General features: G+C 46.8%; 1 protein-coding gene across 1 annotated transcript in view; it reads right to left on the reverse strand.

Annotated features, from left to right (window-relative positions):
- LOC134037440 (voltage-dependent calcium channel subunit alpha-2/delta-1-like) overlaps window positions 1–16,874 on the reverse strand; it is a 66,120-nt gene that overhangs the window by 27,850 nt on the left and 21,396 nt on the right. Inside the window, exons 4-9 of the mRNA XM_062482709.1 lie at window positions 11,790–11,849; window positions 8,987–9,022; window positions 8,048–8,177; window positions 3,157–3,288; window positions 1,014–1,083; window positions 413–463 (exon numbers count right to left, since the gene is read on the reverse strand). Coding sequence (XP_062338693.1) covers window positions 413–463; window positions 1,014–1,083; window positions 3,157–3,288; window positions 8,048–8,177; window positions 8,987–9,022; window positions 11,790–11,849 — 479 coding nt within the window. The remainder of the gene's footprint in view (window positions 1–412; window positions 464–1,013; window positions 1,084–3,156; window positions 3,289–8,047; window positions 8,178–8,986; window positions 9,023–11,789; window positions 11,850–16,874) is intronic.

A 16,874-nucleotide genomic window follows, 5' to 3' on the forward strand; every position in this document is an offset into this window, starting at 1 on the left:
ATTCCTATTGCCATGTAATACCATCATGTAACAGTGCATGGTAATATACATTTGACATATAGGTTGTTCTTGAAAGGGTCTAGAAACCATCAGTACTCCTACAGGTCATGTACATATGAAATAAAAATCTCCTTTTAAATTCTGAGTTCATGATGATGTTTTGCTGAGTGGCACGAACATGTTTGTCTCCCTCCCCCCTCTCCCCTCCCCCTCTCTTCTAAAACATCCCTCCCCAACTCTTACGTAAAATCCCACGAACAAATCAAGGTTTGCGTGCGTCACAATTCTGTCTTTACGTTTGTCCGTCCGAATCAGCAGGACAGATATGTGTTTGTGTGTGTGTAGTCACTGTTTGAGTTTGAGAAATTAAATGGATTCTGACTTTAAAGATGAATCATAAGTCGGCACTTACGCGTCCACCAGTATCAGCATGTTCTTAGGCGATGCTGCTCCTTGGATGTACCTGGGACAACACAGCAGCAGGAACACTCAGAGGAATAATGCTGGAGCCAGCACACACACGCTCACACACACACGCTCACACACACACGCTCACACACACACGCTCACACACGCAAGTATGGCCACACACACACCCTACAATTCTTTCCCAAGCAAACCAAACACACAAGTAGATCTGAAATGCTGAATGGAAGATTACAAAGGTCAATGAGTCAGGTGGCTGAGCGGTTAGGGAATCGGGCTAGTAATCCCGGCCGTGCCAAATGATGTTGTGTCCTTGGACTAGGCACTTCACCCTACTTGCCTCGGGGGAATGTCCCTGTACTTACTGTAAGTCGCTCTGGATAAGAGTGTCTGCTAAATGACTAAATGTAAATGTAATGCAATGACAGATGAAGACAATAACCTTTAAGTGAGGCTGTTTGCTATGCAGAGCACCCTTCCTGCTCCGACAGGAGAGACGGGACAGTCCGAGACACCGAGAGAGACGGAGGGAAGGGGGGGAACTCAGACTAACGAGGGAACATCCCATAATAATCGTCTGGACTCACCACGGTCGCCGCCGGACGTCGTAGAGGTCGATCTTATTGGGCGTTTTCCGCAAGTCCATCCAGGGGGATGCTGGGAAAAATAAAAACGCAAGGTCAGTTGCAAGAGCGAAACAGTTTGGATGCTGTTTGGATGTGGCGTGTGGATTGGGGTTCCTGTTTCCTGTTTCCTGTGCCAAGGTCAAGGTCAAGGTAGCTTTATGTCGTACCCGTAGGTAAAATTGTTTTCCAGATAAATAGAATTTCGTTGTCCAGAAAAAACACATACAAGACACAACAATTCACAACAAATATACCGGTTAATAACATCATGACAGGCTGCACCAAACACATGCATATCCCTTCTTGTATTTAACGAACTATTGCATACTAAAACATTTCTCCTCTTATTATTTAAAACCTCAATTGCCGCAGGAACAAAAGTATTCCTGTAGCGTTTCGTTTCCATCTCGGGACCACAAACCGGCAACCCGAGGGAAGTAACTGAAACCCGTTACTTAAGGGATGCAGCTCATCACTTAAAATAATACTTGCCTTCCTGTACAACTGTACAGTGTATACAATGTATTCTAGAGTCCGTTGATTTACTCCTATTATCTTACTCGCCCACTTGACAATTTGGTATAAGGAGTTCTTGTTCTTCACTGACAGACTCCCATACCACACCACAATGGAAAATGACATAATCAAATCAAATCAAATGTATTTGTATAGCCCTTTTTACACGCAAGCATGTCACAGAGGGCTTCACATATGCCCATAGAACTGCCCCTCAACCAACCTAAACCCTCAAGGAAGACAAGGATAGATTCAATAAAAGCAAAATAAAACAATGACAGCATGTGTCTGTCAATGTGAAATTTGGCAAGCTTCCTAAGGCAACTCAGACGCTGATGACCTTTCTTACAGACCATTTCACAATTCAAATCAAATGTCAGTTTGGAATCAATGACTATACCTAGGTATTTGTAACTCTCCACACGATCCACAACCTGTCCTTTAATAGTTGTGGTAACGTGATCTACAGTAGAAGTTCTAAAATCAATAATCATATCTTTTGTTTTAGTAGAATTTAACTGCAGATAAGAATCATCAAACCAAGTCACAAAATCCTCCATAACTGGACCATGGTCAGACTCATCCCCTTGTAACAGGCTCACTATGACTGTATCATCAGCAAACTTAATAAAAACTCTATTTTCATGTAGGCTTTGACACGTGTTAGTATACAAAATGTATAATAAAAGGTGAAAGAACACAACCTTGTGGGGATCCAGTAGATACGCTTAATACATCAGAAAAACTATTGTTCACTTTTACCTTCTGCATTCTGTTAGTTAAAAAGGCAACATCCTAAACTGAGTATCACTGTTGAAGTCTAATGATTTCAAATGCTTATTCACCCTTCAACTAAACCTCAAATTCCATGACTGTGAAGTTTAAGCCACACACCTACAGTAGTGTTTCTATCTTGATTCAATTACTAGACACGTTGTATAGCATTAGAGACCCCTAATGTTAACCAGGCTAACCCCCTCAGACAGAGTCCCAGGTCAGAAGAGTCCCAGTGTCAGAGGAGCCTCCTGAGGCTTCCTGGAGGGTTCCCTGCCCCCCTCCTGGAGGGTTCCCTGCCTCCCTCCTGGAGGGTTCCCTGCCTCCCTCCTGGAGGGTTCCCTGCCTCCCTCCTGGAGGGTTCCCTGCCTCCCTCCTGGAGGGTTCCCTGCCTCCCTCCTGGAGGGTTCCCTGCCCCCCTCCTGGAGGGTTCCCTGCCTCCCTCCTGGAGGGTTCCCTGCCTCCCTCCTGGAGGGTTCCCTGCCTCCCTCCTGGAGGGTTCCCTGCCTCCCTCCTGGAGGGTTCCCTGCCTCCCTCCTGGAGGGTTCCCTGTCCCCCTCCAGGACACCACCACCCTGACTCACCACTCACCAAGGCTGTGTGTGTCCGTGTAATGTGCAAAGGAGTGCCCTGTGTGTAGCACAAGTCTGTGTGTGTGTGTGTGGGTGTCGGTCTTGGAGCATATTTGTGTGTGTGTTTGTGTGTGGGCTCTGAGTAAATCCACCATGACAAAGAGGTCCAGCGTGTTACATCTCCACCACTGATCTCTGGGAAGGTCAGAGTCTACGACCTCATTGGCTGTTCTGCGGCGTACCTGGGAAGTAGCGGGCCAATCCGGTGGCAGAACCGAACACCTGCCAGAGCAGGGAGGGGTCCTCCTCCTTGTTCTTCTTAAACACCTCCTCCAGGCCGGCCGTCCAGTTCAGCTCGTTCACCACGATGGTGGCTGTGTGACACACACGCGCACGCGCACACACACACGCACACACACGCGCACACACACACACACGCACACACACACACATCATACATGCCAAAAGAGAGGGAGTGTTTGAGCAAATACTATATTATTCTTTTTTTTTACAAAACACAAATGTACGGAGCTTTTCTTCTATCAAGAAAGGACTGAGAAACGTAAATGTAATTCCGTGACATAAACGATGAATGGTCATATATAATAGTTATGATAAAAGTACACATACTCAACAAGATCCTATTTATTAGAGATAAGCTAAAGATCACCTAGAGAGAACAAGCTCGGAAATGACACAAAAAGAGAAAGAGTCATAGAAAGGAGTTGGAGAACTAAAGAAAAAGAAAAAAAAAAGGTTTATTGTAGCAGAGATGCAATCTTAATGGACAGAGAATCTAATTAGGTAGAAAATGTTTGCCGTCGCACACCGTGGAGGAGCTACACATGACTCATACAACAAAGTGTATGGCAGTATGTGTGTTTGTATGTACGTGTATGTGTGTGTACCACATGACGGATATTTTACGGAGCGACAGATCAATAAGATACACTGGCACACAAACACACACACACACACACAGCCTAAAGTGTGAGCCAGACTCCATTGATCAGTGTTAAGGGCTGTATCAGAGGAGGGGGTCAGAACCTCCTAATGAAAGCCAAACGCTGGAACAAATCACAGCTTCCTGTAAACACATCTGTCTCCACGGCAATGTGTCTGTCACCACGGCAATGTCCCGAGGTCGGAGACCATGGAGATAGAGGAGCGGGACGGATTACCGTGGTAACACGAACCCTTGGTCTGGCCTATTCGTCAGGCGCCATGACAACCCTGAGGGGCAGTTTTGAGAAGTGTGTGTGTGTGTGTCGTGGTTTTACGTGGAAGAGTGCAGTTAAATCACTAATGGCCACCGTGCCTCAATCAACCAGGCTCTCAGAGAACAAACACAACACAACCATCATCAAGCAGCTGTCAACAGGCCCAGTTTAAACGACTGTGATTACAGCCTATCAGGACATAGTGACTGTGATTACGACCTATCAGGACGCAGCCGTGAAAATCTGAAATCATCCCATCAGGGAGTCATCCTGTCCCCCGTCTCTACTGCTGGATGAGCACTAATGCTGCGTACTGAGGGGAGGGGAGGGGGGGTGAGTAGAGGGTAAGGGAGGGGAGGGGGGGTGAGAAGACGGGAGGGGGGTAAGGGAGGGGGGGTGAGGAGAGGGGAGGGGGGGTGAGGAGAGGGTAAGGGAGGGGAGGGGGGGTGAGGAGAGGGGAGGGGGGTGAGGAGAGGGGAGGGGGGGTGAGGAGAGGGTAAGGGAGGGGGGGGGGTGAGGAGAGGGGGGGTGAGGAGAGGGGAGGGGGGGGGTGAGGAGAGGGGAGGGGGGGGGGGGGGGGTGAGTAGAGGGGAGGGGGGGTGAGGAGAGGGTAAGGGAGGGGAGGGGGGGTGAGGAGAGGGGAGGGGGGGGGTGAGTATAGGGTAAGGGAGGGGGGGTGAGGAGAGGGGAGGGGGGTGAGGAGAGGGGAGGGGGGTGAGGAGAGGGGAGGGGGGGGTGAGGAGAGGAAGCAGCTATGAGTGACATGGATGTAGAGTCTGAGATGTGGGAGAGTGGAGGAAGTGACTCCTCACTCAACAGAATGCTGTATTTGGGAACATGTGTGTTTTGCTGTTTGAGTGTGTTTTTATATGAGAAGCCCAAACATATCCACCTGTTGAGAGAGAGAGAGAGAGAGAGAGAGAGAGAGAGGGAGAGAGGAGGTAGAGGATTGCATGGAGGGAATAAGATAGTAACAAGAGTTATTTGCAGCCAAACCCCCTAAATAAGGGACGTCAATTGAGCAGAGAGGGTGAGAAACAAATCTATTTGTGCTTTGCCCCAGGGACTGGAACTGTATCACACACACGCACACACACACACTGTCACTGTCTCTTGTCCGAGTGTGTGTGTGACTGGAGTTGACAGGTGACACACAGCGTTGATGCAAACCGGCATCCGACGACTCACAGATCCCCAGAGTTCACACACACACACCCACACCCACACCCACACCCACACCCACACCCACACCCACACACACACACACACACACACACACACACACACACACACACACACACACACACACACACACACACACGCACACACACACACACACACACACACACGTCCCCTTAATGAGTGAGAACACACACAGATCTATACAAATATGGAATACTAGCACACACGTGCGCACACACTACATGGTTCCACAAGCACAAAGACACAAAGGCTTTGTCACATCCATGTCTCATAGACATGCAGGCATTATCAACACGTCTCATAGACATGCAGGCATTATTAACACACACCCCATAATGATTCCCTGTCCCCCATCCACACAAGAGAGGGAGGAGAGGGAGGGAGGGAGGGAGGGAGGGAGAGGGGGGAGGGAGGGAGGGAGAGGGGGGAGGGAGGGGATTGAAACAGAGGAAAAGACGTAGGCCCATTGGACATGTGAGGGTCAGGTGGAAGTGGAATGACAGAGAGAGAGGAGGAGGAGGAGGGGTGGAATACCTCACCGCAGACTCCAAGATAAAGACAGAGAATCTACAAGGACGATACAGGTCTAGACGATGTCCTGTAATCAAGTTACTATTGCTTCTACACACACACACACACACATCACCATGGCAACGCTGACAGTTCTGGCCGGTCAGACTGGCATCAATGTGGCAGCGCGTCCTCAGAGAGAAGGAGAGGATGAGAAAGAGCGAGAGGAAGGAAGGAAGAGAGGGAGACAGGAGGGAGGGAGAGAGAGAGAGAAGGAGGGAGACAGGAGAGAGAGAGAGAAGGAGGGAGACAGGAGGGAGAGAGAGGGAGAAGGAGGGAGACAGGACGGAGAGAGAGAGAGAGAAAGAGGGAGAGAGAGAGAGAGAGAGAGAGAGAGAGAGAGAGAGAGAGAGAGAGAGAAGGAGGGAGACAGGAGGGAGAGAGAGGGAGAAGGAGGGAGAAAGGCATGAGTAACGCAGACGCTCTCCGCCATAAACAAACGGACGCAGAGAGAAAGGGACAGACAGGATGACTGCAGGGCCCGTCACTTCAACCCCCTCTTAGCCACTCCAAGCGAAAGAGAGCGAGAGAGAAAGTGAGCGAGAGAGAAAGAGGACGGGAAGAGAGAGAGAGAGAGAGAGAGAGAGAGAGAGAGAAAGGGAGAGAGAGAGAGAGAAAGGGAGAGAGAGAGAGAGAGAGAGAGAGAGAGAGAGAGAGAGAGAGAGAGAGAAAGGGAAACAGAGGGGGGGGGGGTGGTAGGAGGAAGAGAGAGGGGGAAAGAGAGATAGGGGGAAAGAATGAACAACACAGAAGGGAGATGGAGGACGAGAAAGAAATCATATTATTATCCACATTGACCCCGTCGGCCTTGTCTACTCCCATTCCTGTCACATTCATTCCACTGGAGATGGAACCTGGAGAACTGTACTCACATGGATCCACAATGATCTACCGATGTTACAGGTTAATTCCATGTTCTTATTGTACTGAATCCTCATTAAGAACACTCATCTATTTCCCCTCGTTTCCAGTTTTCTTTTGCACATGGTGTGGGTGTGTGTGTGTGTGTGCGTGTGTGTGTGCGCTGAAGCATGGGTCTGCATACAAAGTTTGTGTCTGTGTGGGCGCATGCGGTGCCTGTATGAATGTGTGTGGTCGTCTACGTGTGTGTTCCTGTGTGTTAAAGAGAGAGAGAGAGGAGAGGTAGAGAGAGAGAGAAAGTGTGTTCAAGTGTGTGTGTGCACTGTTCCATAAGGGGCCCTTAGCCCTGGGGTGTAGCCAGGTCCTGAGAGAGACTGTCTCTGGAGAGTCAGCCAGCCAAACACTCCCTATTCAACACAGGCAGACCTTACTGAGCGACGGCCTCCTATTATCAACACTCTGGTGGAGGAGAAACACACACACGCCGTATACAGAAACACAACGCTGCTTACACAGTCAAACATCCCTCTCACACACTTTCACTGACACATACCCAAAATAGGTCATCCCAATCTTCCAAGTCAGTACAGTCATGAATCACGCAACACACACACACCCGTCACACACACACCCTCCTCATCACCTTCCCACAACAAGGTTTCCTGCTGGATCTGCTTGTGGATCACAAGGTGTTTAAATAACACCACATCTAAATAAAAACTTCTCCAACAGACTGGTCTGTGATCAGCCTGGGATCGCTGGGCCAAAAGAACCCCCCTCCAACGGTACCTTTCTATTTGGGGTTCTGGTTTCTGGCGACTGGTGAAATCAGTTTTATTTATTGTGCGTCTTGCACCAGTTACTAAAATCAACACCAGGCGCTAATGTACCTGCTGCAGACAAGATGACGGTAAAGTCTACAGTATGTCTACCGTAAATCTAGAGGAAGTTTAGGAAATTTAGCCTCCAGAGCCTGAGCAGGGAGGAGGGGGAAGGGGGAGCTGACCAGTCAGAGTGACCGGGACGCCCTATTGGCTGGTTGGACCAGCTAAATATAGAGTAAAAGACTGTCCGGCCTTCAGCTGTCTTCCAGACAGACAGACAGACTGAACAACTGTACACGCATGAGAACTGTAAACGCTGTTTATAAATACAGCATGGTTGTGTTTAGCGTGGGAACCTTCTGCATGTTTGTCTGCTTGTGTGTGTGTATGTGTGTGTGTGTGTATGAGCATGCTTGTGTGTGTGTGCATGTAGCAGAAAGACACACAATACTCACAGCCCTTGTATATGTCAGTGGGGATGTGAACAGCAGTGTGGTTGTAGTCTACGGGTCGTTTAAACGCCGGGTCCTCCTTGAAGACGGGGTAGACCCGGTTCTTACGAGTCTCCGTCTCGTTAGCGTAGAACTGACGGAAGAAGAAGAAAACCAGACACAGTCAAACAGTCCTGAGAGAGTCTGCTGGAGGCAGGAACAAAGGCTGCATTACCAGCTGCTCGTCTGGCATGCGACATGGGCCCCTTCAACCATTACTGAACAAGTGTACGTACTTACAGTAAGTGCATGTCTGTGTGTATGTGTGTACATGCTTAGTCAACTTGCGTCTTGAGAGGGGGGCGTGTGTGTGTGTTTGGCTGCCTCAGTCGAGCGCTGTTCAGAATAATGAAGTGTATTGAGTGTGTTCAGGTGTGTGTGTCACAGCTGGTCCAGGTGTCTGGATGTGTCAGAGTCACCGTGGCAATGGCGTTGAGGAGGGGTGTGTGTGTGTGTGTGTGTGTGTGTGCGGGACGCCCCCAGGACCGCGTAGAGGCCGAGCAGAGCACTGACGCCTCACTACCAAATCACACAGACAACCACGGAAGCTTCTGGATGTAAACAACGTCTCAGGGATTTGTATGTGTGTGTGTGTGTGTGTGTGTGTCTGAGGGGGGGGGGGGACATCACCTCTATACTGGAGAGCCCACACACACACACACGCAAGCATGCGCTAGTTTGCCATACTGTACTCAACTGTGGTAACTGGGTGTAGACAGTGTTTCTGTGGGTCATGGTTGTGGTGCATGTTTTTATAGGACTCTACAGAGAGTCCTCTGATGTCATCAGTCACTTTTACTAGCGGCTTAATTACTATGGTTACAACGACTACAGTGTTTCTGGAATCTCACGTCCTCCAACACATTCAGTATGGAAAGGGTCATATATTAGAAATATACTCACGTCATCTTTGGCGTTGTAGTAATATAAATCTTCCTCCTGTAAGAAAAAAGGAGAAAGAGTGAGAAAGAGAGTGAAACAAAGGATACATAAATGTTGCATGTGTGGTACATTGTGACTATTTCATGGCCGAGGAATTTGTTATTTATTGTACTAACACAAGCCACGATATTAGCACACCATTGGACCAACATTGAATCCCTGCAGATTCAAACAGTTTCACACTTTAGAGTAGATCGATTTTTTCCAGCCTTACACGAAAATTACGTTAATAGGCTTCTAGACTACTGCTTTACATATATTATATTGGACAATATGAAAAGTCTAATGATTTACTTAAGTCGTGTTGTTCTAGTAATCCCTTCCTTCCACGGTTCTAGCGCTGTCGTTCTCTGAGCTCCCTGTCATAGCATTAGCAAGCTACACGCTAACAAGCTACACGCTAAAAAGCTACACGCTAACAAGCTACACGCTTACAAGCTACACGCTAACAAGCTACACGCTAACAAGCTACACGCTAACAAGCTAGGCTAGCCACGGACATATGGCTGCCCAGAGGCATGGAGACGGCCCACTAGTTAACACCGCCTGGCTGCCACCTGTGGCGCTGCAACATGGGGCTTCATTGATGCCCCACAAGGACCACCCGATCCGGCTGATGCCTGTTACAGCACCAGGGGTTAGCGCTGGGTCATTAGCGATTATCTCGCTGTGTTAGTGATGCGTAGCAAAGAAGCACCGATAGCCATGGCACACACACGTTCCCTATCTACTGTATTTGGCAGAGGTTTGTGACATCCAAAATGAGGATGTGTACCTTATGTGACAAGAGAAATGTGTCCAACCACACTAACATCAGTGTCACACCCCCACGGGCACGCATCTGTGTGTGTGTGTGTGTGGTTGTGTGTGGTTGTGTGTGTGTGGTTGTGTGTGGTTGTGTGTGTGTGGTTGTGTGTGTGTGTGTGTGTGTGTGTGTGTGTGTCAGCTCATCTCACACCCTGTAAAAGCGGGTGATGTAAAATTAAAAAAAATAAAAACACTGTTGGGAAAGTGATTTGTGTGTTTTGACCCATTTCAGGTTTGCGGTGTGCTGTCATTCACCAGTGTTTACATGGGGAAACAATGCCTCTGTTTACTGTGCAGAAGCCTTTTGTTGAACAGCTGCAGTTAGAACGCTTTAACCCAGCCGGTACAGCAGCCTACGGATGTGTCGTAGATATTTAAGGTGACAGAATAGAGTTAGAAGATATGAGGGCGGGGGAGGAGGGGTGTCTGACAGACACACACACACACCATCAAAGGAAGACACACGATATGGGGGAAGGTGTTAGCTGGCTGTCTTACAGCAATGTGGAGCATGTGGAGGGATATGTAATCCACTGCCTGGTTGTGTATATAGTTCTTACAAACACGCAGGCACACACACACCCTGGGGTGTAGTAAGGACATGAGCAGGTTCACAGAGTGCTAAGCTGAAAACAAGAAGTTGGCTGGAGGGTGCTGATGGAGTCAGCAGAGGTGAGAGGAAAAGCGAAGTCGCACCGTGAGGAGCCTCGGAGCTCTCAAACGCCACCACTGAGCGCGTGCAGGATCCCCACTGAGCGCGTGCAGGATCGCCGCCGCCACTGAGCGGGTGCAGGGATCCCCGCGAAGCCAGGACTATCTGAACGCAACACGACACATTCTAGCCTTGGAAAGCTGCAAAGCTCACACACAGAAAGGGACCAGGCAACTGGGAAACGCCCCTGTTTTCTTCACAGGAAATCATTGCTCATCGTTGCACACCTTCACAGGACCCAGTAAAGAAAGCTTTTTCAGTGGTCTCAAGTTCGTAAAATGGGGAGAGAGAAAAAATAGACAAATTGTTTATTTCCCGGTGATCCTTTTTGTGTGTGTGTGTGTTTGTTCATTTTTATTTTAAATTAATTCCTACCAGAGTGAATGATGCCAGCTGGCCAGTAACCTCAAGACAGATCCACAGAAAAGCCTGTCTGGAAGTGTGGTCTGTGTTAGACTCCCTGTAGAGCAGAATCTCTCCCTCACAACACAGCTCGGACCAAGCGGGGAGCCGCGAGAAATGCAAGCAAACTTTTAACGTAGAAAACTGGTCAAATCTAACTGAAGTTGGGTAATTATATAGCCAATAAAAAAAAACAGCCCTCCCACACACGCCGCACGCAAAGAAGAAAAATATTTTTTTAAATAAACAATGGGCCATTTGTCATCCTCATGATGGCTGCCAAATGTCTGGAATTGTTTTTCTTTACTGAGAAGGAGTCGTTTGTAATCATTACAAAAGGTCACTTCTTGGACGATAATGTCCAGCATCCGAACAGCAAAAGAAAACTGCATTATAATCCACAAGGATGTCTGACTGTTTCACTGCAGACAGAATCCCAAACCAAACCCCACTATACTTTAAACTGGCTGATCTAATACAATCAAATTCAATCTCATCTGTGGTCATTATGTCCTTTTCCATTTATTGAGATTTGACACACAAATTGCCATCCAATCATGGCGACCTTATTAGATTATTAGTCAATTCCCTCGCCTCTGATGGAGATCACAGCTCATTTTCGCATTGAGGTAATGTATGGGAGGTCAATGGTGATCTAAAGCTGATCATCCCCCCCTCTCTCCTTCCTTTCCCACTCTCTCTATCCCTCCCTCAGTCCCTCCCTCCCTCTCTCCTTCACACTCTCTCTCCCTCCCTCCCTCCCTCCCTCCCTCCCTCCCTCCCTCCCTCCCTCCCTCCCTCCCTCCCTCCCTCCCTCCCTCCCTCCCTCCCTCCCTCACTCACCACCAAGTTGTCCTGCCACTGGTGTTCCATCTGAAGGTGCTCTGCAGCATTCGCCAGACTCTGAAAGACAGGAAGAGGGAGTCTTATTAAATCACAGAGCAGAAACAGATAACAGAGAGAGAGAGCGAGAGAGCGAGAGAGAGAGAGAGAGAGAGAGATGACAGGGGTATTACTAAGTCATAATGCATAAACAGATAACAGAGTGGAATGAAGATCTTCCTAACTGCAGTCCTCAAACTGCAGGAGACAGAACACGGAAGATCTGATGTACTGCATGACATGTCAGGCTTAGGGTTAGGTTAGGTTAAGGGTTAGGTCAGGTTTAGGTTAGGTCAGGTTTAGGGTTAGGTCAGGGTGAAGGTTAAGGTTAGGGTTAAGGTTAGGTCAGGGTTAAGGTTAGGTCAGGAGCGCTCACGGCTATACATTAAAGCCACCAGTGCGACACATACTGTGTGTCGCAAAAACACGCGTTTTTCAGTCAAAACTATGTATGTACAAATCAACCCCATGTAATTATGACAAAAATTGAATGCAACTGAATCCATCCAGAATCATAGAAGAGAAACAGCAATGAAGATGAACTCCCTGTGACATCCACCAGTCAGGATGTCAACACGGGGAGAGCTTCAGGTCAAATAGAGCTCATATTCACTTAACACCTTCAGGTGTGAAACAGGCATATTGTTGCCGAGTTAAAATTAGATGCCGCGTTCACTTGTCCCAGTTCTGCCCTAATGACTCGGTTAATGGATTTATAATGGGGGGACTAGCTTTTAATCTCAACCTGGTCTAGAAACCTAGCGAACTGCTGATTTCCCTCGGGAAATGCGGAATCCAATTCATTTTACTAGCTTCTACAGTTGGGAATTCCATGAGTGAAACAGAAATGAGATCTGATGAAAATGACGGAATTAATGTGTGAAAACAGTGTTTTGGGTTGAAGATGAATTACGGACTCCATTCTGGTGTGAAATTAGATGTGCCGTTACCAAACACATTTGGAATGTGACAAAAACAAGTTATTTTTCTATTTCGGTTGGTGATGAATCACAGGCTCTTAACAGCTTTCCAAAACAAAGCTTCTTTTTAAATCGTTTTTAATTGCCAATGAGAGAGAACGTTCACGATATTAGCCAAGGAGCAGGATGATATCTTTAATAGACGTTTCATGACTACAAAATGACCAAATGCATTGCCTCAGTTATCAACAACGATTTTGCTGATTGAAAACAAGGTGGCTTTGATACCGTCAGTGCTTTGCTATCCAATACTATTTTTTTTGTGATTAAATGGAGAAATCTGTGAAGTGAACGTGTTTAGCACCGCTAGCTTAATGAGCGCGTCTTCCTTCGAGCTTCTGATTACTGTTGGCGCATCACCCAATCAAAGCTTCCACTAATTGACGTTCTGTACAGTGAACAGAGTTCTGACAGATATAAGCCTAAGGAGGATGTTATGTTGAGGTGAACTTAAGAGCCGGATGCTGCATGCGAATGAATCTGGGTTAAACACAATGCCAAGTCTACAAAGTGACACCAACCAGAGCCATAGAAAAAGAAAACATTTTTCTATGGCTCTGACACCGACGAACAATGTTTCGACATAGCAAAGGCCTATAATTTGAGATAACTCAAAAATGACAACTTGCGATACGCATGTGCCACCCATTCAACACCTCTACTGTTCTGCCTAATTCTTGTACCCTGAAATAACATCTAGCTGTATATAAAAATAAGTTTGATTCATCACAGAACTAAAGAGTGTTGCAGGGATGACGTATTTCTGTAGGCCAACTGGAAGTTAGCATCGCTAACTCGATAAACAACCAATGGATTTTTTTCCATTGGATTCACTGCTTAAAGTCAGACGGCTCTCTGTCGGCGCCGCCGGCGCTGCATGAAGTCGAAACCACCTCGAACACACCAGACTTTGAGAGGAGGGAACCGGGAGTGCAAAAGATGCTAACTAATTTCCGGGTTTTAGGACTCACTGCAACCCAGCTAAGATCAGTGTTGCCAATTTAGCGACTTTGTCGCTAGGTTTAGCGACCTTTCACCTTCCCTAGCGACAAAAACAAAAACAAATCTACTGACAAATCTGGTAACTTTTTGCTACTTTGTCGAGCAACAGCAAAATAACTGTAATTGTAATTCCGTGTTGTCATAGAAAGTCGGATCGCACAGCAACAGGAATGGCTCTATAAACAATTCACTGCCGCTGGCCCATTTCTTGCCACACTCTTACTGGTCAGCAGGTGCACCTCTCCTTGAACATCTCATCACTTCCACACAGAGATCTTTAAAACAAATCTCTGCATGAATAAACTCCAAAGCCAATTAGTCTCAGACCAGACATGGTTGACGACACAGCAGATGAGGGAACCACCTCCCTCTGATCTCTCTCCTTCTCTCCCTCCTTCTCTCCCTCCTTCCCTCCCTCCTTCCCTCCCTCTCCCTCTCCTTCTCTCCTTTGCTTTCTTCGACAGAAGAAAAATCTTAATTTGTCACAGCAGTGTTCCTCTTTGCCTGTCTATTTCGACCTAATGAGCTGGCCTGGCACATCCTAACATTTGATAATGAAATCCAACCTGTGGTGGTTTGCCTTCCGACAGTTCTAACCCTGGACTCTCACGGTACGGCTAGCAATAGGCCTTACCATGGAAGAGCAGTTGCCATGACACTTTCCTCCAGCTGTGTTTTGTGATTTAGAATTTTCGGGAGGGGGAAGGGGTGAGAGTGTGTGTGCGTGTGTTTGTATATGTGCTTGTAAACAAGCATACTGCAAAGGTATGTACACACACACACACACCCAGCCTATAGGCCAACAAACGCACACACACGCAAGGATCAGGCTTGATTTGACTGATGGTCATGCATCCCTTTGGGGATATTTTGCTATTGTGCTAGTGTGAACTACATTCATACTGGACTAAACGTTTCAGGAGGGTGTTTAACAGTAGGAGCTAACTGCTTTGAGTTACCGTTTAAATTCACGTGTTAATAAATAATATAATTTTATGTCATATAACCGGCACACAAATGAATGAGATAACAATCATCAGTCTTGGATCGATTGGATCATGAGCCATGGTTGAAATTCCTGCTAAATGAAATATCAGAGTGCCCAGTGAAATCAATGCCAGTAAATATCAAAATGTCAATCTAAGAAATGCAGTAGGAGATAGATTCCTTAAAAAAAAAAAAAGATTAAGATTTATCTTCTAAATTGCCTTAAAGCTTAAAATTAATTATTTGAATGAACGCTGCATATTTTGCCCATGAAAACCATTTGGATCAGACTGTTGCCCTCCATGTTATTAAAGGAAAGTTAAAGGGCTCCTTTAAGTGTCTGTGTTTTAGGCCAACCTGCTAATCTCATGAGAGGGACGTTCTAAACTCCTGCAGGTACATTTCAGTGGAGTCAGGTGTCTCTCTTCACCCTGATACACGTGTTGGGTTTTCTCTCTCTCTCTCTCTCTCTCTCTCTCTCTCTCTCTCTCTCTCTCTCTCTCTCTCTCTCTCTCTCTCTCTCTCTCTCTCTCTCTCTCTCTCTCTCTCTCTCTCTCTCTCTCTCTCTCTCTCTCTCTCTCTCTCTCTCTCTCTCTCTCTCTCTCTCTCTCTCTCTCTCTCTCTCTCTCTCTCACTCACTCACTCTCACTCTCACTCTCACTGTCTCTCTTCTCTCTGAGTAGAGAGAGGGAGGGATAGAAAGAAAGAAAGAGAAAGCAAAGAAAAGAGATATGATTCTGTTTAGTGTTTGTGAATATGGGTGAAGCTTGCCTTTGGCCACCACATGTTCTGGGACCAGCACTGATGCACCCCTGCTCTCAACCAAGCTTTCTGACAGCGTTTCATATCTTAATTTCTTCATGTAGTGACAAGTTCTGACGAGGAAATATAATCAAGTCCTAATTGTCTGTTATCACTTATTATGGCTGTCTCGGATTGCGTAATCATTTTGATGACAACATAACTTCACTCGTCTTCTACATGACAGTTGGGTCTCTAGGTGCAACACAAACAGATGGCGAGTTCCTTTCAAATCTCAAAAGCTCAAAAATCTTTCTAAATAAGATGTGTTAGTATATACGTGAGTCATGAATATATTTGTGTGTTAAACAATCCTTCAGCCTGGTTACTTCACAGTATCTCACAAGGACTTAAACAGAGAACTGCTTTTAACCAACAGAACGGTAACCTCACTCATGAACTCTCTGATGCCATGTCTCTCCTCACAGGCGTTGGTCTTTCTAAAAGCTAGTTTAGTTTCATAACGCTTGTTTGGAGACCACTTTCTCTTTGGGCCTTTTCACACCGACCCATTAATCACACACCTTACAGCAACTCTCACACAGCTCAGCTAAACCTCTCCACACACACACACACAACACACACACACACTCAACACACGCACACACTCAACACACACACACACAAAGGCCCACAAACACTCAACACACAGACACACACTCTCAAGACACACACACACAGGTTCATTAGTGACATCCTTAGGGGGTAAAATATGGATCATGAATGGTCAAAGCACAGGGGTCAGAGCTGGCTGTGGTATTCGACCTGTTCTCCAGCTGTACATTGTGCTCCTTCCAGTACTACGAGAGCTAATGAGCAACAGTAAACTAATGCAGCGCAGCCTATCTAATGAGCTAATTAGAGAATAACAAATGACAGTATGTTGTGTAGCTAATGGTCAGCTAATGAGCCAAGTGGCATCATGTAGCCCAGCTGAATAGCTACATTTAGATATAAGAGCTGAATAAAGAAAAGCTGCCTTCGGACAGCAATGGACATTCCTTTACTAAATCATGTGTATAAAGACACATAATTGCGCCAGAATCAATGATATGGGTACATTTTTGTATCAGTTGGGAATTATACATATCTTAACACAGCAAAACGTAGTTTTCGAACGCAGATATGTGACTGGTGAGAGACCTGACTGGCTGACCAGATTTCTATGAGCTTACTGGCTGGCAACATGACATGATATGAACTGTCTATGAGCTTACTGGCTGGCAACATGACATGATATGAACTCGTTGTCCAAGCCTCTTTCTCACACATCAGT

The sequence above is a fragment of the Osmerus eperlanus genome, chromosome 17 (genome assembly GCF_963692335.1).
Source record: "Osmerus eperlanus chromosome 17, fOsmEpe2.1, whole genome shotgun sequence".
NCBI lineage: Eukaryota > Metazoa > Chordata > Actinopteri > Osmeriformes > Osmeridae > Osmerus > Osmerus eperlanus.